The sequence below is a fragment of the Lissotriton helveticus genome, chromosome 3_1 (genome assembly GCF_964261635.1).
Source record: "Lissotriton helveticus chromosome 3_1, aLisHel1.1, whole genome shotgun sequence".
Taxonomy (NCBI): Eukaryota; Metazoa; Chordata; class Amphibia; order Caudata; family Salamandridae; genus Lissotriton; species Lissotriton helveticus.
The window spans coordinates 47,627,782-47,654,303 of NC_136061.1; the positions used below are offsets into that span (position 1 = coordinate 47,627,782).

At 47.9% G+C, this 26,522-nt stretch overlaps 1 protein-coding gene across 6 annotated transcripts in view; it reads left to right on the forward strand.

The window, feature by feature from the left end:
* Positions 1 to 26,522, forward strand: part of NHEJ1 (non-homologous end joining factor 1) — a 1,839,518-nt gene that overhangs the window by 1,261,493 nt on the left and 551,503 nt on the right. The window contains exon 8 of one of the 6 annotated variants that reach the window (XM_078679210.1): positions 18,334 to 18,875. The exons of the other annotated variants lie outside the window; for them this stretch is intronic. Within the exon in view, the coding sequence (XP_078535336.1) occupies positions 18,334 to 18,414 (81 nt within the window). The 3' untranslated portion in view covers positions 18,415 to 18,875. Of the gene's footprint in view, positions 1 to 18,333; positions 18,876 to 26,522 lie in introns of those variants that run through there. 6 annotated transcript variants of the gene reach the window in all.

The following is a 26,522-nucleotide window of genomic DNA, read 5'->3' on the forward strand; positions in this document are numbered from 1 at the left end:
ACCTTGCAGGGTTGGAATGTCAATGCCACCCTGTTATCCCAAACGCGTGTTCACTCGCGGTGGGGCTCTCAGTGCCGGTACGTTTTACTAAAAGTAAATATAAAGCGGTACTCGGTTAGAATTACAAGATCCGCTATTCCGGAGCTACAGTGAGTGTGGCCGATCAAGTGAGTGGCCCGTTTGGGCAGTACATACCTTTTTTATGCGAGCACGCATCAGCGCTATTACTTCCCGGCAGCCTGCATCCGAAGAGACTCGCGGTGCAGGCGCTCAATGCCAGTGAAGGCTAGATGCAGAGGGGGCTCGGCCCGGCGGTCCAATGGGATCGTGGCTGGGTTCGCGCGTTTCCAGAGGCTTTCTTAAAGGGGTAGTGTCCCTTTCTGTGGAAGAGAACTGGCTGTTCGTCATCGGGTCGAAGGCGAACATGCCAGGGGAGGGGAAAAGGTCTCCAATGATGTCGCAGGGTAATTCCTGGCATGTTGGGGTGTGGCATTACCATCTGTGCGCGCCGTTCTACATTTGTATTAACCAGTCACGGGGCAGAGAGATTGCATCTAATTGCATAGCCTGATATTAAACAATGGATCACCAAGCATTTAGCTCCATCAAATTAACATGTTTAAGACCAGACATTATGTACAAAGATATTAATGCTTAAAAGGCATCCATACATATATTTCTTATGGACCACTACCCGGGGAAGGGAAAAATCGGTGGTAATACAGTATAATACACTTCTACATGTTTGGAGAAAAATACATATGGACGTTGATGCTTAACAAATTACAACACACAGTATACATTCCACAAGGATGTTCTCAAAGCAGTTCTGTGTAATGTCATGTTGTATATTAAGGATAGTAATACACAGTGTGGTTAACAAAAGGCAATAATCCCAGAGTCTATTCGGGATTAAGTCCCGCCATCTGCGAGAAACTTGCCTCCAGTTCATTAAGTCCCTTGGTTATGGTTTGAAACTTCTGCATCCATTTGCATTCCCTTGTATTCAGTGCGGCCGCTAGGTTACCACCCCGGGGGCCGAGGGTGATTTTTTCAATTATCAACCAGCGAATGGACTCTGGAGTATGGTTTTTCTCAGTAAAGTGCTCAACCAAAGGGGCCCCTAAGGTTGCGCAGCGAATCCTGCTGCAGTGTTGGAAGATGCGGTTCTTTGCTTTTTGCTGCGTTTGTCCAATGTACATCAGGTTGCATGGGCAAAGAATCGCATAAATCACTCCGCTTGTGTTGCAGTTGGTCATTGATTTTAAGTCTACTGTCTGGTCGTTATACCGTATCTGCTTGGTTTCCAAGCACAGCGGGCAGGCCTTGCACTTTGTGCATTTGAAATGGCCCAACAAATCAGGTAAGTTCCATAGGTTCCGAATTGTCGGTGCCGGTGGGGTTTCCAGTAGAGATCTCACCACCGAATCCCTTACGTTCCTTGATCTTTTGAAGGCGTGCATGGGGGGTTCAGGCACTTGCAAAACTTCTCCTACCAGATCCCAGTGCAGGATGGTCACTCCCTGACCATAGGGGAGATTCTTCAGTCTTCTGGTGTCCAGGAGGTCGAAGGTCAAGAGTTCTTCGTGGAAGTTGTCAAGATTAATCTAACTGGGAATGGGACCAGCTCCTACCTTTATTCAGCTAAAGGGGGCTGCACTACGACTAGGTCCCTCCTCTGGGTGGGACCAGGAAGGGGGGTGGTTACACCCCCTATCCTTTGTCCAGTTTCCCGCCAGAGCTGGGGCTGGAGTGCCCCAGCAACTGGTTGGAACCGGTGTATGCACAGGGCACCTTGTGTGCCCCAGGCATGTCTCATTCCTTTCAGCCTTGGCCTACCTAATACACAAAATCCTGTCTGGGGTGGTGCTAGCACCTCCCAAGGCAGGAAACCCTTTGTCTGAGCCTCCCTTGCTGGAAGGACTCCCAGCAGCAGGAGGTCAGACTTGTGTCTGTGGTGGCAGCATCCATTTTGTGATGCTGAGGCTCGAGTTAACTTTAACCGGGGTTCACAGTTACAGACATGTCGTGTCCCTCTAGAAGGGTGGAATGCTAACCCAGTTTCCAGAATTGGCGAGGGGTTAGTATTCCAATTCGTATGACACCTTACTCAACATGTTTTGATAATGCTATGCCAAAGTTAGCATTTGACCGCGAGGTTCATAATGCACTTAAGAGTATATGGTATAGCGTTATCATGGAACAGCTATAAGGACTTGGTTCCGCAAGCTGCAAACGGGCTCAGCTCATGCCAGAGCACCATCTCACATAATTCCAAGCACTCTGCCTTCAGGATTGATAAGGCCTGCCATAGGAGTGACTGATAGGAATATATGTGTCCATTTTAGGGTTTAGATATAGGAATACTATATCTAAAGCAAAGGGTGATTACACCACCTTGCCCCAGCTGTCGTGCAGCCAGTTGTGTCAGATTTGGGTGGCCAGCCAGGGGTGGCATAATACATGCTGCAGCCCTGGTAGGCCCTGGGTACACCTATGCCCTGGATACCTAAGGTATACTGTACAGGGACTGATAAGGTGGCCCAGTACCAATTGGTAAATGCACCTAAGGTACATGCTTGTCAATTTAGAGAGAGAACAGCTAGGCTATGGGTCTGATTAGCAGGCCCACAGCCAGGGAAAGTCGTAAACCAGTGAAGCAAAAAGCAAAAAATCTGGGGTGGCCATGGGATTGCAGACCCCACTCTCCTACAATGCCACTGGGTAATAACCTCTGTAACAAGACTCCTACCCCACCTACTCCCCTACCGGACTTTACGAGGAACCTCCCGACCCCCAAAAGCTTGATAAAATGCCTTGGAATATGGATGCATTCCAGCCTCACTAATGACCACCAAGTAAAGAAACTTGCTGCTACCTGCTTCGGGGTCCTAAGACTTTTGAGGAAAGTCTTTGAACTTCTTCCTTTTCTAGCCAAAAGATTGATTGTCCAGGCCCTTGTAATCTCGCGCCTCGATTATGGCAATGCCTTATATTTTGTCCCACATCGGTAGGTGGTGATAGGTTGCAGGTGGTTCAGTACGCTGGTGCTCACCTCCTTAATAACATCCCGAGACACAAGTCCACCAAAAAAGCTTTTGCAGTACTACACTGGCTTCTAGTGTAGTATCAAGTGCAATTTAAGGCCCTTTGCATGTTGCATAGGACACTTCACTGTAAGGCCCTCCAACCCCCCACTGTTAAGATCCTGGACTTCTGGTTACATCTCCCGCAGGCCTCTCACATCTTCTATTGCCCACTTTCTAAAATCCGTATGTCCCGCTCGGGAGGCCGCTCTATGGCCTACTTTGCAACTAAATTATTGAAACCTTTACCGTTAGAGCTACGCCAACTTGCCCATTAACTGTCCTTCCGCAAGGCCTTAAAAACCTGGCTGTATAGGATTTAGTCTCCTTGGTGTGGCTGGATGACTTGAAATGTCTGTTTAACGCTAGGAGGCCTTCTGGTAGCCATGCGCTATATAATAATTCATGAATTCATTTGAATTAGTAGATGTGATCCTTGCAGCCTGGCACCTTCAACCAAATCCATGTTTTTTCAGGGAGAAATGTGTGGCCTGGTGTAGAGGCCATCACCACGGGTGCCTTACAGGCCAAGTTATCAGTGTTATGTGTGTTTGATTTGTCATTAGCCGTTCCATTGTTTTGTGTTTGCCTAAACAGCTGCCCCTCTTCAAATCACAAATTGTTATGCATTTTTTGAAACTCTTGACACATTTCTCCCGAAACTCTTCATTGTCCCTCAATGGAACCGTAACTTGGTTCTCACATTTCTTGTGCACACCACTCCACCTCATGCCTAGCTTCTCCTTCTGGCTGATGACTGTCATAACAGTCCAGCCTCCTCAGGAGAGGCCCCGGGGTACAGTCGCACCAGAAGAGGTCATAATAAAACCCCTGGTATTTGTAAACTAATCACCCCTGAGGGTCTCAAGGCGCTGGGGGCCGTTGGGGAGATTAAGTGAGCTATTACCCAGAGTCACATGGTGCTGAGCTGACCTGCCTCCGGTGCTGGGGATCGAACTGTGAACCCTGTGAACCCTGTGCTCTGGAGTTAGCCGCCCTGGCCGCTGCGCCACACCTCTCCCCTGAGGTCATAGATCCCAGCCACACCTGGTGAGGCAACAAAGTCTTCCCTGCCGGGTGAGCCCAGACATTCCAGCCACACTATGGAAGGGACTTTTTAAAAATCAGGATCCTAAGGGTGTTGAGAGACCGATGCACAACAGAAGACATCAGGAGGGATCAATCTGGTGCTTGACTGAGTCTTACCTGCTTCACATCAGACTTCTTGGCGTGCCTGCTGGACAGAAGCATGAAATCATTATTTATTGCTCTTCCCAGCACTGAAGGGACAGACCAGACACAGTGCTGTCATTCTGTATAATCACAACATGAGTATCAAGGCTTGGAACAAAGGAAAGGGTGCAGGGGAAGGAGAGCATGAACAGTGAGAGTGAGCAGCAGAGTGGGAGAAATGAGCTAAGAGGAGGGCATGAGAGAATTGTTTCAGAAAGATAAGATGAGCATCAAGGCTTGGAAAAAAGGAAAGGGTGCAGGGGAAGGAGAGCATGAACAGCGAGAGTGAGGAGGAGAGTGGGAAAAATGAGCTAAGAGGAGGGCATGAGAGAATTGTTTCAGAGAGATAAGAGGAGCGTGCAAAAGAAAGAATGGTTTGAGAGAGATAAGAGGAGGGTGTGAGAGAGAATGGTTTAAAAGAGATAAGAGGAAGGTGTGAGAGAAAGAGTGCGATAAGAGGATGCGATTAGAGAAAAGGACCTTGTTTGATGATAGGTGGTTCTTGGCTGTGTCAGTGTGACAAGTTCTCGGTTGTAATAGCGATGGAGGCTGTTTGTTGAATAGTTGTCTGATTGCTACTGCCCTTTCCTTAAGGCATATGATTGGTACTGCCTTCCACTGCTGCACAAGTGTTAGTAAACTTGTTAGTGTTTTTTTCTGGAGTCACTGGGCGTCACTGCTGCCATGTTGTTGTGAAGCCCCTTGGTCAGTTTCTCTGAAGAAGGGGAGACACCTTTGACTTTATCTGTAATTGGACTGTGTTTATAGGCTGTGCTACAAAGCATTATCGGTTCGGTTGCATGCTACAACACAGAGGATTCCTTGGTTGGAAGAGAGTTGGATTGTGGTGTGGTCTGTGGGCAACATGTTTCGGCGCTGCGTGTGATAAGGTGTAGAATGATCTCCTCATGTCACCTCTAGCACAAAGCTGTGATTATACCCGGAGTTGAAACAAGTTGAATGAAAGATAGTGTTCTTACCTATCATCTTCAAATAGGAAGAAGTTCTGGATCTTGGAAGTATTTGAGTTGCAGAGGATCAGCTAACAAAAATACCAGGAAATTTCTTGTAGCATCCTCCCAATAGCAACAGAAGAGTACTTGTTAAAGGCAGTGCAGTATAAATGCTCCATGCAATGCTACTAGGAGTAACCGAAGAGCAACTCACAGGCATCCAACCCATGCTCACCATTACACCATGGAGTGTGCAGACCCACAAAGGATGAAACCTAAAACAGCTGAAAGGAAAGTTAGAAACAAATAGATCAATAGAGCCTATTGTGGTCCACCCTGAAGGCCTATGTATGTAGAACTGGAGATACAATATAGAAGAGGAGTGCAAGGGATTTGAGCTGGTGCTGGAAATGAAACATACGTATGAGCAGGCGTGAGGATCGGTCTGATGAGGTATTGGAATATTTGGTTAGTGTTTGACCAATGGGTAGTTAAAAAGGATGTTATTATATGCTTACATAATGGTTTGGCCAACAGTGGTAAAAGGTTTGCAATAAAAGTTATTTAGGTTGGTTGCTCCTTTGAGGTTGAGAGTGTAGCGAATTGAGTTGTTACGTGAGGACCACGGAGATATGTCCTCCATGAGGAAGAAGACACTATGTGACTTTGAATGGCCGGGATCAGCAGATTGAGAGCTTTGTCATGGATTGCCAGCCAAGTATTCTGAGTGACAAATCTCATAAACTTCATGACACTCCTACCATTCCTAGAAGTTGCCGGGATAGGCCATGGTAGAAATTGTAAATTGATATTTGTGGACAATTATTTGGCATGGGGTTGGCCAGAAAATATTCTATTACCTTGACTTTTTCTTAATCACTTTATTACATAACTCGTAATTCATGGTTAATATTTTCTAAAGAAGGTTCACCAGAATGTGTTTTCTTTGAGAAAAAGCTGCATTTTGTTTCTGAAGCGAGAAAAAAGTTTTGGGGCATGGAATAAGATAGCATTGTACCACCCAATGGAAAATGGGCTGGTAGAAAGTTTTAATCGCACATTGGTTGACTGTGTACAATTGATATTGCAAAGCAATTTGGATTGGAAATGTGAGATAAGGAAACTGTTATGGAACAAACCCACATTCAGCAATGGGGGTGTGTCCGTTCTGTTTTTCGAGAAGCAGAGTAACAAGGGTTTCTGGGCAGGGGTAAGGAGAGAAGATGTTACAGAGAGGTGATCAATGAAAGAGTTGTGTGGGAACAGCAACAATATTGGACCCAATACAACACTGATGACATCAGGACCCTGCTGGACAAAGGCGAGACCGCAGCACTCATCCTCCTAGACCTCTCTGCAGCCTTCAACACCGTCTGCCACCGCACACTACGCGCATGCCACTGGGATCCGAGACAAGGCTCTGGATTGGACCACCTCCTTCCTCTCCGGCAGAACACAGAGCGTACGCCTCCCCCGATTCCGTTCCAAAGCCTCCGATATAATCTGCTCATACCCCAGGGATCCTCCCTCAGCCCGACGCTTTTCAGCATTTACATGGCCCCGCTCGCACACGTAGCCCGACAGCACGACCTCAACATAATCTACGTCGACGACACTCAGCTGATCCTCTCCCTCATCAAGGACCTCATCACCGCCAAAGCCAACCTCCACGAAGGAATGAAGGCCATCGCCGACTGGATGAAGACCAGCCGTTTGAAGCTGAACTCGGACAAGATGGAGGTCCTCATCCTCGGCTCCAACCCTTCAGCCTGGGATGACTCCTGGTGGCTGACGGCACTGGGGGCAGCCCAGACCCCCACCGACCACGCACGCAACCTGGGAATCATCCTCGACTCAACGCTCTCAATGACCTAGCAAGTCAACGCCGTCTCCACCTCCTGCTTCAACACCCTCCGCATGCTCCGCAAGATCTTCAGATGGATCCCGACAGATACAAGAAAGACAGTCACCCAGGCCCTTGTCAGCAGCAGACTCGACTACGGAAACGCCCTCTATGCGGGAGCCCTGACCAAGCGCATCAAACCACTACAACGAATCCCAAAAGCACGACTGATCCTCGATGTACCATGCCACGGCCACATCACCCCCCACCTGAGAAACCTGCACTGGCTCCCCGTCAACAAGAGGTTATCCTTCAAGCTCCTCACCCACGCACACAAGGCACTCCACAAGACCGGCCCAGCCTACCTCAACAGACGGCTCTCCTTCTACATCCCCAACCGCCAGCTACGCTCCACCGACCTCTCACTTGCCACCGTCCCGCGCATCCGAAGAACAACCACCGGTGGGAGATCCTTCTCCCACCTGGCCGCCAAGACATGAAACACCCTCCCACTGAGCCTACGACAGACCCAAGACCTGCTGACCTTCAGGAGGATACTCAAGACCTGGCTGTTCGATCTGTAGCGCCCCCCCCACCCCCTTAGCGCCTTGAGACCCTCACGGGTATGTAGTGCGCTTTACAAATGATTGATTGAGTGATTGATTGATTGATTGAATACAAGGGATCCGGATGTGTGAACAGTTGGTTTGAGGTAGGAGATTGGTGCAGATTGGTTTTGGGGGTGGGGGGAAGGAAAGGCGAATTTGAGAGCTCTCCGCCTAAGAAAGTTGTGAACGTTTTTAATACCAATTAATTGGAAGGTGTGGAAAAGTGGAACATGAGAAGAATTGCCTATTGCAATCCGTATGAGATAGAGAGCCAAGGTTGATGAGAATATGCCAGAAGGATTGATAATGAAGCGGATGATGTTATGGACTGGAAGTGTGTACACTCTAGGAAATGTCCGGTGCATAGGAAATTGAAGAAATATATATTATATTGAACATTTAGTTATAATTTCTGTTTTGTATGTTTCCATGTGTTTCCATCTAGTTTGTTTTTGATTCTGTTGTTTTGGAGGGGGGTGGGGGTTTGTTCCATCCTGCATGCCCCTGTATGTAGAATTGGAAGTAGAATGTAGAAGTAGAATGTAATTTGAGAGAGGCAATGCAGGGGTGTTGGGTCACCTTTGGGGGTGTGTTTGCTGAGCTTTAATAAACACGATAGCCGTTTACCTTCAATTGGTGCATACTTTCCTTTGCAAAACCCAATTTATTCATCACATTCAGCTTTTTATCCCTGACAGTTAGCAGTGCCAGGCAGAGTTTTGAGTCCACTTAGGAGTAGCAGAGGAGAAACTCACCGGAATGGATTGGTTAGGGTCACAGTGGTAACTGCTCTTTAGAGTCCATCCAGGAGCAAAGGAGGAATAATCCACAGGAGTGCATCGCTCAAAGGCTGCCATAGGAAAAGTCTCAGGAGTGATAGAAGAGCAACACCTCAGTAGTAGAACATACTTTATGCCCAAATGGAGCACTGCTGTTATAAAACAGCTTTCTGTTCTTGAGTGTGTGTGGTGGATAGAGCACGTTTGTGTTAAAAAAAAATCCCTTTCAGTTTTGTTGAGGCTGACTTCTCCACCTGCGTCTGCTCGTGGTTGGGTCTCGCTCGTGGTCGGGTCTCGCTCGTGGTCGGGTCTCGCTCGTGGTCGGGTCTCGCTCGTGGTCGGGTCTCGCTCGTGGTCGGGTCTCGCTCGTGTCGGGTCTAGCTCGTGGTCGGTTCTCTTTAGACTGAATAACGGCAGAATTGTGAAGCTTAACCTGTTTCAGGGTTGATGATTACTTCAGATTCACTGGTCACAGGGCCCAGAATTCATGCCCAAGCATACCGTGCCCACACCGAATTGAAAGGTGGACCACCTGATATCAGCATTGCATCGCGGGGCACTGACGCTATCTGGGCGTTCTTGGTCTCTGGGGTGGTCTAATAGAGTGCGGAGCCCACTCCACAAAACAGGCTGCCCTGGTGCAGGATGTTTCACAGTCCTGGCTATTGGTTGGGCCCATCTAGTTTAATGTCGGGTTGTGTTACTTGTCCTAAAGGTCAGACCGCACATTTCTGCCGTTGAACACTGAAAGAGTTTTAACTCCAAGCAGGACACCTCTTGGGACCCTTCAGTGCAACTCAGCTTCACTCTGACCAACAGGAAACCATGAGAATCCAGTGGCGCTGCCAAGCGAGAGTCACAAGCGTATCCTGGGCCTTTGTGTGGGTGGTTGGGTGACAGTCAGTCTTTAGAGACCCTTACCTTACCATATCCCCCAACTCCTTTGGCCAGGGTATGACATAGTGAATCTGGGCACACTAGGTTATCATGAGGCTGTCTAACTCTGAATTGAGTTTTCCCTCAAGAAGAGTCGATCTAATATCTACCCCAGTAGAGGGGTGAGGCATAAGTGTGGGGGAAGGGACACGCTGGTGCAACAGTGGAACCTGGAGATGAGGAATGTTGAGGGATGTTGTGTGTCCCATTGAAGGCTGGCACACAGCTAATGGTACAGAAGACCCCAGGTGAACACATCAAGCAGGGCTCGTCGTCCCAAAACAACCGCCTAAATGAATGTGCAAAACAGGACATCCTATTCGCAAAAATCAATGCGCATAACAGAACGTCCTATTCGCAAAGGTCGACACAAAGAAATAAATGCAACAATCTGTGGTGAATTACAGCAGGTTAAGGAATGGAAGTCAAGAGAAGAAAACACTGGCATGCTCGTACTCGTACACACTCACCAAGACACACATATCCTCACACACATATGGTTCAGCAGAAACCATTATGGCACAAATTTGAAAAGAGAGCTCCAAAACGTGTAATTTAAACAAATTGTCTTTGTTTTCATGCATCTTTTTTGTCAAAAACATGATAAAACACTTCCCATAAGATACTTGTTTAATTTGTATTTTAACTATAATGCATAATCATTAGTAGAACTCACGCCACCAAACTAACACCAACATGCGGTTCCCAGCTAACATCCTTTACTTGCTCAGGACACTGTCTTGATAGAAGTTCTCTCTTCAAATCTATTAATAATAAGCAACGCTTCTGTCAAATGTGCCATCGAACTCATGTGGACCATAAAAACCCCTAGAAAGGGATAGTCACAGTTTCAATTTTGGGCGACTTGAGTTGGCTCATAATACATGGTTTACTGCTGTATCCTTCCTGAACATTTGTGTTTTCTCACGTCTTCCTCAATATATATTCAGTATATAGCTCACAGTCAAGGAAGCATGGTCCAAAAGTTAGCTGCACCTTAAATATATTCATCTTTGCATTCTCATGAAGACATTTCAGATCCCTTTCAGAACCTCGACATGTTTATATCGACGTTGTAAAATTACACATTCTTCTAATGTCTGATATTGCCTTCAAGAATCTGCTTTTTCTCATTCCATACTATACAAAATTTTGATGCAAGAGGTAGAGAGCCTGTAACCCATAGAAGGTCCATTTCGGTGTCTATCCTAATAATTACCATAGAGAAAATACATATTTTGGAGTATGTAAGATGCAAATTCAACCAGCATGTTGGTATGTGTTAGACAGTTCACAGATTTGCTGTAAATACAGTTCTCATAGTTTCTAGACCTTTTTCATGTTGAAACAAGCTTATCAAGATTTCACGACTAACGTGAAAAGAAAATATTCTTAATTTCAGGATACTACAGTTATCCTGTTAAGGAAATTCGTTGTGTGTTTAATGTAGGAAGTTAAAGTCTCTGCTGAAGATGTGTTAAAAGTGCCTATGTATTCAGATAGTCTGTCAGCCAAGGATCCAACGCCAGAAATGATTGGTCTTCCACGCCGAATGTAACCTCTGCTTTGAACTTTAAGTAAAAAATGAATGACTGGAACAGTAGGAAACACTGGGTTTTTCTATTTGAATTTTTTTCCATTGCATATAATGTTCTGATTTAGCCGTGGAAATGGCTTTGGCCACATTGAACCTGTCTGGACTATCTATTTCATAGTATTCTTCATTATTTAATTGATTGATGTCTTCTTTATAATCAACATAATTTCTAATCACTATTTATATCCTTATCAGCTCTATGATCAATGATGATACTTTTCTTAATTTAATCTAAGCTTTAGAGCTGTGAGTTCACTGCTCGTGTTTGGTTTTGTTTTGTTGAGTTGGTTTGTCAGTACCTTCCAGCACTTGTGGATTGTTACCCTTTCTTTGAAGCGTTGGTATAAATGTAGATCAGAGTTTGAATCCACTACCTTTTGAGTGCGTGCATTGGATATTCTCTTTACTGGCTTATCTTCCAAATCCCTGACACAAGCTTCTTCTAGTGACAGTGAGGTATCAGTGTGTATTAGGTTCTTCTGTTTGGTGTAATATGTTTTTTTCTATAATGAAATGTTTTTGTCACTTTAAATGAAGTAACTTCTAGAACAACCATGAGATTAAAAAAGATCAACATGTTCTAGCTGGAGGATAATTTAAATATTTATTGAGAACATGACGTTCATTAGCACTGATCAAACAGATTGGCAGAGTTAAAACAAATTGACTTAGTTTCTCCACTGAGATCTATTTCACTTCACCTCTTCGTTCTATTCTTGCTGAACTCTAACAAGCATTGGCATAGCCAAAGGTCTGGCCTTTGGGACCTTATAGGTGTTTAGCCATGCAATAGTTAATGTTGTTACACCAAGGATATTGTACTGCATAACTAAATACTTATAAGGTCCCAAAAGGGAGACCTATTGGCTATGCCAATGTTTGTTAAATCTTCTATTTCTATCCTCTGGTCTTTTCAGTTTGAGATGTTATAGATATATTGTGTTTAGAGTTGCAGGCATTTGATACCCTAGGAGACCACGTCATTTGATGGCATATTGTTGAGCTTGACATAGGGGTGGTTGGATATCCAAGTTCCACAGTCATGCTCTTTGAGTTACGGGGGTTTTCGATTCTATGCTCGCTCTTTACGTCCTCCTCCATGTGGGGAGTTCTCAGTTGGGCATTTATCAACGCATGAATTTTTAGGTTGGGCATTTTACTTGCAATAACAGAGAAGGATTTGCTTCTAAAGACAGTGTGATATAATGAGCTACAGAGTGGAGTTATGATGGGGACTGAGAAGCTACAGAAGGTGAGTGGCCCGCTATGAATGTTGGTCTGATGACAAGTTGTGTGAAAGTGTTTAGCTGCACTATTGTCTGTAAAGATGAGGTGAGATTTGTTGGGGATGAGTAGGAGTTAATATGTTTTTGGGGCTGAGGGTTGCACCCTGTGGTTGTTGATTTACAGTGTAAGTTACAGTCAGATTGAGGGTTCGGAGTTATTATGTTGTAAGGATGTTGCATTGTAACGAGGAGTATAACCGTGTGTGAAGTGCAGGGTGTGTAGGTCACGTTGGAATTTATTTATTTTCTTAGTAGTTGCTTGTAGCTGATGTGTAAATGTTATGTATTCTGGTGTTGATTGAGCTACTCCCGTGTTGCGCACTGTGAAAAGGTGTTGAGTTGGGTGAAAGTGTACTCAAAATAAAAATCAAACACCGTCAATGTGAGTACAACATTTTAGACACATTTGGAATGTAAGGATTAGAAGGAGATGTGCTCACCCAATCAGAATGTAGTATTTTCGCACCCCAACGAAGGCCACACCCTCGCTGCTTATTAAAAACGTTTTCTACAATCACTGCTATAGCACTTGACACCCAGAACAGGCTGTGACAATATACACATCGTGGTGACATGTCCGCCTCACCACTGATGTTTTTTTCAGCTGTAGAAATCTTTTTGCAAGTTCGATACCAAACAGAACGTTCCCTTTCGCACCACCACACTTTCAGAATGACCTTGGCGCTCTTACCTGACAACATCTGGGCTCTGAACTGCAGGCCGCCTCCTCAGAAAACTTTACAAGTCAAAGGACGGGTATATGTCCTCAGCAAAAGATCTGCACAAGCGCCGCGTTCTTCCCGAGTGGCTGCATCTGCAGACATACTCCGACGCAACAGTGAAAGTTTGGAAATGGCAATCTTTCTTAAAGCTTCTCAGTAGGATAAACAGCATGGCATTGCACAGTGTTTCCTTTTTAAGTCTTTCCCCTGGGAGCAGATTACTAAGGATGGCTAATATTAGCAGAGTTTTCCAAAGACCACCTGGGACTGATTTCGCTGGCCGAACAGGCGTGTATTATCTGCACAAAAGAGGTGCATGCCTGAAGTTCAGTTAACACCCTTGAGTGGACTCAGTCACCTCTGTTTGCAAACGCTCGAGGCAGCGGTGTCAGAAAAGCCCTGAGACAGACGCCGAGCCAGCCGGTTTCCCTTGCGGGAGCGAGCAGGGGCACCATCTGTTTGAAAGTTAATTACAAACAGATGTCGCCCAAGCTCGCTCCCTCAAGGGTATCCCGAAACGTGCATGCGTAGCCATTGAAAGCAATGCAAAGTTTGCACTTTTTGGGGCGAAAAAGCGAATCAATTCCAAGAGGTCTCCTCCTTTTCAGCGGATGAGCGCTGCGTAGGCGAGACCTAAAAAAGGACACTTTCTGAATGGCTTCAAATTCTGGATAGTTCATCCTCCGACTCGGATCCCCGCCTCGTAGAACTTCCTGGATGACTGTATTCACTTGAAGTCCTTGCATGCGTCTTCCTCTGATACCGCTTGGTTAAAGTCACACTCTTTTGCAAAATAATAGATCCTTCTGGTTTTGTAAGGATTTGCATCTCTTAGTAATTTACTTCTCTCTGTGTGGCTCAAGGCTTTCTAATAACGATCACTCGTGCACGAACTCAGGGGCCTCATTGCAAGTACAACGCCCTTCCAGTCTTGTGCTTCATGTACAGTGCAGGGTCCTGTCAGTCCAACAGTGCGCCTTGGCACTGGGCCAGTGACATGAAGCGCTACACAAATGCATTTACAGTATTAATGACCCAAGTCAGGATGTGCACAATGAACCGTTCTATTCACAAAGTTCAGTAACCAGAAATACATGAAGCATTCTCTGGTAAACCAGGGGAGGTAAACGAATGGATGGAAAGGGTAGAAGGCTGCCACCCTAACATGAGTGTAAAATGGAAATGTAAATCCAGTATTTGTAAAGCGCACAGCTACACGGAGGCATCCCGGCGCTGGGGACGTCGGGAAGATTAAGCAAGCTATTGCCCAGAGTCACATGGTGCTGGGCTGACCTGCTGCCGGGGATCGAACAGTGAGCCCCAGCGTCCGGTGTCAGTCGCCCTGGCCGCTGCGCCACACCTCTTCCTGTCCTTACACGCGTGTAACCCAGCATCACCAGAGGGGACCCCGTGGCCATCAGTGTGTCAGTGGTCCAGTGTTCTCTCCCCTGCACTTTGGCTGCATGGCTTTGGGAGGTTGGACCTGCGTGGCCTAAGCCTGGTCCTTATGGCCGAAACCATGGACATGTGAAGCCGGCATCGCTTGTTACTGGACATGCGGTGGCAACACCTATTGTTTGGAATGCATACATTTTACACATCTGTTACAAGGGAGGTTGAAACTGCAGCTCTCTCTTACCGCACATGTGGAAAATGTGTGGAAACTAACGTCTTATGAGGAATGTGAGAGGATGGCTGTTCAGATCTCTCAAGTTTTCTCTTCTGTCCTAATATACTTTGAGACTTAGAATCATACAACCACTCACATTTGAGGACCATGCATTTCTTGATGGAATCCCAGTTGTCATTAAAGCTCTTTTGCCCATGTTTTGTCAGACATTCCATGGGTGGAAGGCTTCCCTGGGCCCCTTCACCACATCACCACATCTTGCAAGGGGCTGCTGTCTTTTTACAATGTGCACTCTGATGGAATAGCGGAGTGGCAACAGGCAATGTGACTGCGATCAGACATGAGCTCTGCTCATGTGGGCAGTGTGCTGGGATCAGACACGGGTTGTGTCGGCGTGGACAGTGTGCTGGGATCACACATGGGTTGTGTCGGCCTGGACAGTGTGCTGGGATGAGACATGGGCTGTGTCGGCATGGACAGTGTGCTGGGATCAGACATGGGTTGTGTCGGTGTGGACGGTGTGCTGGGATCAGACACGGGTTGTGTCGGTGTGGACAATATGCTGGAGTCAGACATGGGTTGTGTCGGCGTGGACAGTGTGCTGGGATCAGACATGGGTTGTGTCGGCGTGGCCAGTGTGCTGGGATCAGACACGGGTTGTGTTGGTGTGGACAATATGCTGGAGTCAGACATGGGTTGTGTCGGCGTGGACAGTGTGCTGGGATCAGACATGGGTTGTATCGGCGTGGGCAGTGTGCTGGGATCAGACATGGGTTGTGTCGGCGTGGACAGCATGGGTTGTGTCGGCGTGGACAGTGTGCAGGGATCAGATATGGGTTGTGTCGGTGTGGACAGTATGCTGGTATCAGACATGGGCTGTGTCGGCTTGGACAGTGTGCTGGGATCAGACATGGGTTGTGTTGGTGTGGACAGTGTGCTGGGATCAGACACAGGTTGTGTCGGTGTGGACAATATGCTGGAGTCAGACATGGGTTGTGTCGGCGTGGACAGTGTGCTGGGATCAGACATGGGTTGTGTCGGCGTGGACAGTGTGCTGGGATCAGACATGGGTTGTGTCGTCGTGGACAGCATGGGTTGTGTCGGCGTGGACAGTGTGCTGGGATCAAATATGGGTTGTGTCGGCATGGACAGTATGCTGGTATCAGACATGGGCTGTGTCGGCGTGGACAGCATGGGTTGTGTCGGCGTGGACAGTGTGCTGGGATCAGATATGGGTTGTGTCGGCGTGGACAGTGTGCTGGGATCAGACATGGGTTGTGTCGGCGTGGACAGTGTGCTGGGATCAGACATGGGTTGTGTCGGCGTGGACAGTGTGCTGGGATCAGACATGGGCTGTGTCGGCATGGACAGTGTGCTGGGATCAGACATGGGTTGTGTCGGTGTGGACAGTGTGCTGGGATCAGACATGGGTTTTGTCGGCGTTGACAGTGTGCTGGGATCAGACATGGGTTGTGTCGGCGTGGACAGTGTGCTGGGATCAGACATGGGTTGTGTCGTCATGGACAGCATGGGTTGTGTCGGCGTGGACAGTGTGCTGGGATCAGACATGGGCTGTGTCGGCATGGACAGTGTGCTGGGATCAGACATGGGTTGTGTCGGCGTGGACAGTGTGCTGGGATAAAGACATGGGCTGTGTCGGCATGGACAGTGTGCTGGGATCAGACATGGGTTGTGTCGGTGTGGACGGTGTGCTGAGATCACACATGGGTTGTGTCAGCGTGGACAGTGTGCTGGGATCAGACATGGGTTTTGTCGGCGTTGACAGTGTGCTGGGATCAGACATGGGTTGTGTCGGCGTGGACAGTGTGCTGGGATCAGACATGGGTTGTGTCAGCGTGGACAGTGTGCTGGGATCAGACATGGGTTGTGTCGGCGTGGACAGTGTGCTGGGATCAGACATGGGTTGTGTCGGCGTGGACAGTGTGCTGGGATCAGACATGGGTTGTGTCAGTGTGGACAGTGTCCTGGGATCAGACACAGGTTGTGTCGGCGTGGACAGTGTGCTGGGATCACACACGGGTTGTGTCGGCGTTGACAGTATGCTGGGATCAGACATGGGTTGTGTTGACGAGGACAGTGTGCTGGGATCAGACATGGTTAGTGTCGGCGTGGACAGTGTGCTGGAATCAGACATGGATTGTGTCGGCGTTGAGTGTGCTGGGATCACACATGTGTTGTGTCGGCGTTGACAGTGTGCTGGGATCAGACATGGGTTGTGTCGGCGTGGACAGTGTGCTGGGATCAGACATGGGTTGTGTCGGCGTGGACAGCATGGGTTGTGTCGGCGTGGACAGTGTGCTGGGATCAGATATGGGTTGTGTCGGCATGGACAGTATGCTGGTATCAGACATGGGCTGTGTCGGCGTGGACAGCGTGGGTTGTGTCGGCGTGGACAGTGTGCTGGGATCAGATATGGGTTGTGTCTGCGTGGACAGTGTGCTGGGATCAGACATGGGTTGTGTTGGTGTGGACAGTGTGCTGGGATCAGACATGGGTTGTGTCGGCGTGGACAGTGTGCTGGGATCAGACATGGGTTGTGTCGACGTGGACAGTGCGCTGGGTTCAGACATGGGCTGTGTCGGCATGGACAGTGTGCTGGGATCAGACATGGGTTGTCGGTGTGGACGGTGTGCTGGGATCACACATGGGTTGTGTCAGCGTGGACAGTGTGCTGGGATCAGACACAGGTTGTGTCGGCGTGGACAGTGTGCTGGGATCACACGTGGGATGTGTCGGCGTTGACAATGTGCTGGGATCACACATGGGTTGTGTCGGCGTTGACAGTGTGCTGGGATCAGACATGGGTTGTGTCGACGTGGACAGTGTGCTGGGATCAGACATGGTTAGTGTTGGCGTGGACAGTGTGCTGGAATCAGACATGGGTTGTGTCGGCGTTGACAGTGTGCTGTTATCACACATGTTGTGTCGGTGTTGACAGTGTCCTGGGATCAGACATGGGTTGTGTCGGTGTGGCCAGTGTCCTGGGATCAGACACGCGTTGTGTCGGCGTGGACAGTGTGCTGGGATCACACATGGGTTGTGTCAGCGTGGACAGTGTGCTGGGATCACACATGGGTTGTGTCGGCGTGGACAGCATGGGTTGTGTCGGCGTCGATAGTGTGCTGGGATCACACATGGGTTGTGTCGGCGTTGACAGTGTGCTGGGATCAGACATGGGTTGTGTCGACGTGGACAGTGTGCTGGGATCAGACATGGGTTGTGTCGGCGTTGACAGTGTGCTGGGATCACACATGGGTTGTGTCGGCGTGGACAGCATGGGTTGTGTCGGCGTGGACAGTGTGCTGGGAACTGGCATGGCTGTGCCACTGTGGACGTTCTGCTAGGATCACACCTCGGTTGTGCTAGTGTGGAAAGCGTGCTGGGATCAGGCAGGGTTTGCGTCTCTGCACAGTGTTCTGGGACCAGCTAGGTGTGTCCACTGTTTTGGGGTGGACAGGAGCTCTGTCTGTGTGGACAGTGTGCTGGGAGCAGGCCTGGGCTACAGTCTTGGCAGTACGAGATGAAGGTGGGGGGAGGGGGTCCCAACATTGCTGCCAGTATGTACGTATGCTTTGCGTGGCCAGGGTTTTGCAGACCTGTGCACTTTTCCACCTGATTCATGTATTCTTTCTCTTTCAGGTCCCTCCAACCCCTGCGCAGACCCAGAGCTCGCCCGTCTCAAAACCTAAAAGGAAGAAGGCCAGGGGGCTCTTTTCCTGACCAGGCCCGTGGGTCCCGTTGCGGCCCGTGCCCTCGCCAGGCCCGGTGCATCCAGTGTGCCGAAGCCCTGTCCTGGCCATGGCCTGTACAGTGCGGACATTACGTCACTGCGTGCACTCGCGCAAGGGGCCCTCTTCCGGGTCCTTGGATTGTTCTGCTTGAACAACTGAGATACATTTTAAGAAATACAAATATTTTAATGCCACATTTTACTAATGTCAAGGGGAAATGTAGTTCCCTGAGTGATCATGTGTGAGTGCTCTTCTGTTTTAGTTGTCCTTTTATCCTTTGCATGTCTTCTTTGTCTCTGTTATCGTTTTTAATTAGTAAAATTAAACAATACGTATTTTAATCTTTCATTTATTCATCGAATATTGGAAGGCAATCACTGTTCACTGTGGGACACATATTTTACTCTTTTCTCTTTGTTCTCTTAATAAAGTTAATTTTCCGGATTTATATTCATTTGCTTTATTGGTGCCTCATTGGAAAGTTTAGCTCCAGGTAGGCAATGGCACTAACATTGCCCACCAGCTAGAATCCTCTCCAAACATGTCTACCTTTAAGTTCATTTTTTATTGGAACAGTGAAAAAATACTTTTTACTTTTTGAACGTCTAAACTTCATTAGGTCTGTATGCACCATCTTCAGATCCATTTTTGTATCCTAAAAGCTAGTTACGCACTAGCGTTCTCCAAGTCTCTGCAAAGTTTCCCATGTTGGATGCATATATGTATACATGTGCAGTGGCGGCTGCTGCAGTACTGAAGCGGGGGGCAGGATGGGGGGTATTAATAAATGTTTAAAAAACTTTCCTGAGTACATGGCAGCCGCCTGAGTCCTCTACTCCGTCCCCCCCTCGAGTCCCAGCATGCACTGGGGCTCAGGCTCCGTTCCCAATCCTGGCGCTGTTCTCATGCTATGAAAGCAGCGCCAGGATTGGTCTGAACAGCGTGGTTGTCGCTCAGACAGTTCCTAGGCACCTGTGACATTTCTGGGTTAGACAAAACCTAAGTGTGCATGTCTGTTTGGCCGGCCTAAGACGGCGAGTAAAACTGACATGCACACTTACACTGTGCCTACAACTCCACCCTGCTATGTCAGGCCCCGCCCTACACTGCTGGCATCGGCACAGTCAGTCAGTGGTCATTTGCTACGCCCTCGACTGACTGACCAGTGGGGCGACGCTCCTCTGCCATTATGGAGGAGTCACCCCTGTGTGTATGTTTTGGTATTTGTAGAACACAAATCTAGCATGGGCACAGGAAGATAGTCACTGGGGAGAGGGTTATGGGTAGATTGTCAGTACAGGGGTCGTGCTCATTGAAGAGGTCTGTTTTCAGCTTTTTTCTGAACTGTGGGAGAGTCTGTGCTGACCTGATGGTGACACTGGCAGAATTAACAGAGAAAGCTCGTCTTCTGTTTTGTCCTTCTTGCAGTGTTTTGTCTCCTTGTCCGGCATTGACCCAGAGACATGGCTGATTTGTTTGTAGGTGTGCTGGGATCTTGAATACGTGATGCGGCTGGTCCTGAGGAGGATCAAGACTGGAAGGGGGAGCCAATATCGGTCGTTAATGTGGGAAGGATGTGATTGATTTCCTTCAAGCCTTTGGCGTGCCATGCCGCTGCTTGTAGAATGCCTTTGAAAGTTGCCTGTGTGGTTTTGGGAAGATAGTTGAACAGGACAACGCCACTGTCCAGATTAAAGAGGACTAGGCCTCGTACGGTTCTTCTGAAGTCGTCTTCCATGAGAAATGGCTTCTTCTTTGTCAAGAGTGAGAGTTGAAACCGAGCTGTTTTAGTCTACCTGGTGATGTGTTGCTTTAATGAGAGGTTTATGTTGAGGGTAAATCCATGAGGTTTTGCATTGTCTGTCAGCTGTGAGGTGGACGGGTGAAGCTTGGTAGGTTTAAGCTGGAGAGGAAGGCGTGAATATGTGGTTGTCTGGTGCTGCTGGCAAACAGGATAAATTCTGCCTCTGTGGGGTTATGCTCCAGGAAGTTAATTGGCATCTAAGAGTGGATGCGTTTGCGACTGGGTTTGAGTCTCTGGATGTCGTTGGTTGAGGATAATTTCTGGTAGAGTTGAGCATCATATATGTATTGATGTATCTTGATGCTACTATTAAATGAAGCCATGGGGATTCATGTAGAGGTTAAATATGATGGTAGGGGGGATGGAGTCCCAGTGTACTCTGCCAGAGTCTGATCTTGTGGAACCTATTTGTACGAGGTGGTGCCAATTGGTGAGGCTGGGTTTAAACCATTTCAACATCCTGAAAACCCTGTTTTCAGGATGTTGTTCAGACTCTGATGTGTTAAAAGCTGCATTGAGATCAGGCAGGACCTGGAGGCAGGGGTCATTCCGGTCATTGAGGAGGAAGGCATCGTCAACTGCGTGGAGTGTGGCTGTCTCAGTGCTGCAGTGTGGTTGAAGCTTTATTGGTAGTCCTGTAGAAGATTATTTTTGCTGATGTTCATCTGTAGCTGGGTGGTGACTGCTTACTCAGTGCTTTTCCCTATGAATGGAAGATGAGTAATAGAGCACAAAGTTGGTGGGTTGGGTGGATTCAGGGATGGTGTCTAAAGTAGGGGAAGACTGGCCTGACGCAGGGGTGTGAGGGATTGCTCCTTGATTTAGGGAGGCATGGACAATGTGTAGAGAGGAGTGAGTGCCTCTCCTTTGAGCGATTTGATGATGGAAGAAGAAAGGGCATCATCTTCATAGGTGGCTTCCTTGAAAGAATTCATAGTTTTGAGAGTTACATGTGTTACACTAGACTGGAGGATGTGCATTTAGTGATGATGCATTTGGGGATGGCTGGAAGTGACCGGGCCATCGAAGTGGTAGTGATGTTGGATCGGATTTTGTTGATCTCTGTGAAGAAAGCATTGATGGCGTAGCATTTGATGACTGAAGCAATAATTGTGGGTTCTGTGAGAGGAGTTTGCAGTCTTTGACGGCCTTGGAGAGAACTTTGCGTCGGTTGCCTTACTGATGGTGGTCTTGCAGTTACAAGCATTAGCCGTGCTGCATAGAGGTCGGCGATAGGTGTGGAGTTTTTTTTTTTTTAGTCTGGTGAGGTCATCTGGAATTTTTGATCTTCTCTGATTAAAATACTAATCGTCGATTGCGAGACTTTTTGCAATTGATCTGGATGTCAGCATGATTCGTGTCTAAAGAAACTGATAATAAAAGTTATAAATTGGATTATGAAACTTGCCCATGTCAGGAGATATTAAAATATTAGTGTCAACTGGAAACAAAATCAAAGTAAACCATTGGACACTTTAGACTCAACTATACAGTGAATTCTAGCCATTATGCTAAGAATTTATGAGGCTTTTCTGACCAATAATCAATACATGGGCCAATACAATATTAAGTAGCCCTGAAGAAGTCTCTTTCAAGAGATGAAACGCGTTAGCTATAGTAGAAGAAAAGTGTTCTTAACAAAAGAATGAGGATGAAGAAATTCTTTTAGAACAATTCTGAAGGTGTCTGTGCATTATATAAAAGAATCGATTTGTACTTTCTAGTATGGTGTGTGCTGATCATTCTTTTTTAAATTACATTATGGAACTGGTGTCCGACATTGAAGATTAGGAGGCAGATCATCTAGAGCCGTGCCCCACCCTTACTTTGCTCTACTTATCTCGCTAAAAGTGACCGGTGCAAATCATTTTGTCTCAGACTCATTTCTGTAAATCACACATGTGATTGAATTGCAATTTGTGCTCTGTACATATAAAAAAGCATTTTGCAGTTAGAAACAGCCCGATTCGCTGCAACCGCAGAAATGCCTTTTCACATATGATCCACAGTCCACTGACCATCCACATGCTCAGTGACATGGCAACCATGACAAATTTATCAGGTCCAATGGGGACTCGTTGCTCCAGTCCAGGTTTTTCCCAGCACTCAGGGACTTGTAGTCCCAATTTTTTTCCAATGAGATAAACAAGAAAGCCCAAAAAATCAAAGAAAAAAGTTGGACTGGATCAGCAAGTCATGCATCAACCTGAGATACTTGGCTGCCATGTGTGTGAACGCTGAAAAAAGAGTGAAACTGGGATCTAGACTTGCCACACAATTCCTTATCTCAAACGTCCAGGCTTGTGGCAGCTGTTCCAACACCATATCTACTTCCACCGTGATTCTCGCTGCGGATAAGCAGAACTTGTAATGTATTGTTGATGCCTAGCAAAGACTTAATGGTGGTATTGGCTAAATGGTCTACACATGGGCTGCCTGGGAGATCCTTGAGGGAGCCTTGCATCTCCAGGTCCAGCACATCAGCCACCGTGCTGCAGCCTTAATGCAAAGTCACGTGATTCAAGTGGCCCGTGTCTGCACCAGAGTGAGCCACCAGCAAGGGCTTTGATTAGCTCTTAGCTGGCCTCAGGAGTGGCGACGAAGGAGAGTGAAGCAGTGCATCATGTTATTGGTAGCTTGCACCAGTGTGACTTGGTACAGCAAATTCCCCAGTCTGGGAGCATGTCCTCACTATCAGCTAGATTCATCAACCAAAATTGCGATCGCAATAGTTGCAAAACAGCTATTGCGATCGCAATTTATGTACCCGCAATTCATGAATGAAAAACCAACCAAATTGCGAATTCGCAAAAAATATATTGCGAGTTCGCAATTAAATTAGAATCAACGTGGAACCCCCTTTGCGATTCTGTAATAGCGACGTTCCACTGATTCTGCGAATTAATTAGCGAACTCGCAAATTAATGTGCAAATCCAATTCATCAAAAATCGCAAATTGCAAAAAAAAACAAAATCGCTATTAGTGAGGCGCAAATTAAGGAGAAGTCAAACCAGGTGGTAACCATGAAGTTCAATTGGAAAAAAAAAGTAATATTAGGCGGGGCAAAACAAACACACTTAAGGAGACACAGTAGGAGCATGAGGACATTCACAATGCCAGGACTATATATCGAGGCAAGGCGGCTGAGGCTCCAGCGTGCAGCCTGGAACCAACGTAGGATTTAGGAGCGCATCTTCCGGCTGCGGATAACACTCCTGGGCCAGACTGATAAGGAGATCTACTTCAAATACAGGCTGAATGGGGCTATGATTAAGAAGCTCATCGATGACCTTGACCCCCAGATGCAGCACCCAACACGGAGGACCAATGCCGTGCCCACCCATGTCCAGGTCCTGTGCTGCCTGCAGCTCCTGGCCTCTGGAAGCTTCCAGGGGATAGTTGCATAAGCAGGGGGGATCTCCCAGAGCACACTGTCCCGCTGCCTACAGAGTTTCCTGGAAGCCATGCAGACCCGGATACACTATTACATAACCTTCAGTAACAACCAACAGGACTTAAGTCAAACAAAGCTTCAATTCTACAACATTGCGCAATTTCCCCATGTAATTGGATGCATTGACTGTACCCTCATCCACATCTGCCCACCCGCTGAGACAGAGTACATGTACCGGAACCGCAAGTCCTACCACTCACTGAACATCCAGATGGTCTGCAATGCAAAGACAATCATCACTGACATAGTGGCCCAATACCCGGGGAGCACGCATGATTCCTTCATCTTTCGGCACAGTGGCATACACACCCGCTTGGCCAGGGGTGACTATGGCGAAGGACACCTCCTAGGTAAGTACACATGCCCACATACAGTACGTCGAGACCATGTAGCTGCGCATAAAATGGCACTGACCCTCTACTCCTTTCATTCAGGTGACAGCGCCTACGGCGTCCGTGAGTACCTCCTCACCCCATACCTCAACCCTGCCACACCACAGCAACGGCATTACAATGCTGCACACATTTGCACCAGAAATTGCATTGAGCGGACATTTGGGCTTTTGAAGAACCGATTCCACATACTACACAAGACTGGTTGGGCCCTCAAATACCAGCCTGAGGTCTGCTTCCGCATCGTGGCCGTGTGTGCCATACTCCACAATATTGCTACCAAGCGGAGGATACCTGTGGAGATCTCTGGCAGTGAGTCGGAGGGGGACAACCGCCCACCTGGATATGTGCATCATACACGCGGGGAGAATCCTGCAGAAGGACACAGGCGCCACAACCAAATCACAATGAACTATTTCTAGTGCACCCATACCCCTCACACAACACTACACTCATGCATGCCAAATGAAATAATGACATGAGTCGGATTTACGTTTGAAATAAATTCTTATTGTTTTTGGCACAATAATATTTCTTAGGATTATTTTTTAACAATACATGTCAACTGTATTTCCTCATACAGCCCCATGACAGCGGAGCAGGCGTGCTTGTCTTATCAGCATGGTACAAAAGGGAGTGGTGATGGACGGAGCATCTGAACCAATCAAACACTCACACCCAGTCAACAGATCTGGGTTTAATCCATCACCGTTCTTTAGCCCACTCTGCCACCCCAATTCAGACATGGCCATATGCAAATCAGTCTGACCCTGTTCCTCATGGGAACAGTCCAGCCCGAACTGCCAAGCCATGCCTTCCCTGGACCGGAAACAAGCTTCCGAGGACCGGTTTCTGGCATTTCAGCCGTCTTCAGCCTGGCTTGCTTGAATCCAGTGGCAAAGTCAGCAAGGGACTCACGTCTGAGCATACCCTGCCAACTTATGGCGAACTAAGCGGTACAAAAGGGGGTGGTGATGGACGGAGCATCTGAACCAATCAAACACTCGCACCCAGTCAACAGATCTGGGTTTAATCCATTCCCATTCTTTAGCCCACTCTGCCACCCCAGTTCAGACATGGCCATATGCAAATCAGTCTAACCCTGCGCCTCATGGGAACAGTCCAGCCCGAACTGCCAAGCCATGCCTTCCCTGGACCGGAAACAAGCTTCCGAGGACCGGTTTCAGGCATTTCAGCCGTCTTCAGCCCGGCTTGCTTGAATCCAGTGGCAAAGTCAGCAAGGGACTCACGTCTGAGCATACCCTGCCAACTTATGGCGACCTAAGCGGTACAAAAGGGGGTGGTGATGGACGGAGCATCTGAACCAATCAAACACTCGCACCCAGTCAACAGATCTGGGTTTAATCCATTCCCATTCTTTAGCCCACTCTGCCACCCCAGTTCAGACATGGCCATATGCAAATCAGTCTAACCCTGCGCCTCATGGGAACAGTCCAGCCCGAACTGCCAAGCCATGCCTTCCCTGGACCGGAAACAAGCTTCCGAGGACCGGTTTCAGGCATTTCAGCCGTCTTCAGCCCGGCTTGCTTGAATCCAGTGGCAAAGTGAGCAAGGGACTCACGTCTGAGCATACCCTGCCAACTTAGGGCGAACAAAGCGGTACAAAAGGGGGTGGTGATGGACGGAGCATCTGAACCAATCAAACACTCACACCCAGTCAACAGATCTGGATTTAATCCATCACCGTTCTTTAGCCCACACTGCCACCCCAGTTCAGAAATGGCCATATGCAAATCAGTCTGACCCTGCGCCTCATGGGAACAGTCCAGCCCGAACTGCCAAGCCATGCCTTCCCTGGACCGGAAACAAGCTCCGAGGACCGATTTCTGGCATTTCAGCCATCTTCAGCCCGGCTTGCTTGAATCCAGTGGCAAAGTGAGCAAGGGACTCACGTCTGAGCATACCCTGCCAACTTATGGCGAACAAAGCTGTTCAAAAGGGGGTGGTGATGGACGGAGCATCTGAACCAATCAAACACTCACACCCAGTCAACAGATCTGGGTTTAATCCATCACCGTTCTTTAGCCCACACTGCCACCCCAGTTCAGAAATGGCCATATGCAAATCAGTCTGACCCTGTGCCTCATGGGAACAGTCCAGCCCGAACTGCCAAGCCATGCCTTCCCTGGACCGGAAACAAGCTTCCGAGGACCGATTTCTGGCATTTCAGCCATCTTCAGCCCGGCTTGCTTGAATCCAGTGGCAAAGTGAGCAAGGGACTCACGTCTGAGCATACCCTGCCAACTTATGGCGAACAAAGCTGTTCAAAAGGGGGTGGTGATGGACGGAGCATCTGAACCAATCAAACACTCACACCCAGTCAACAGATCTGGGTTTAATCCATCACCGTTCTTTAGCCCACTCTGCCACCCCAGTTCAGACATGGCCATATGCAAATCAGTCCGACCCTGTGCCTCATGGGAAC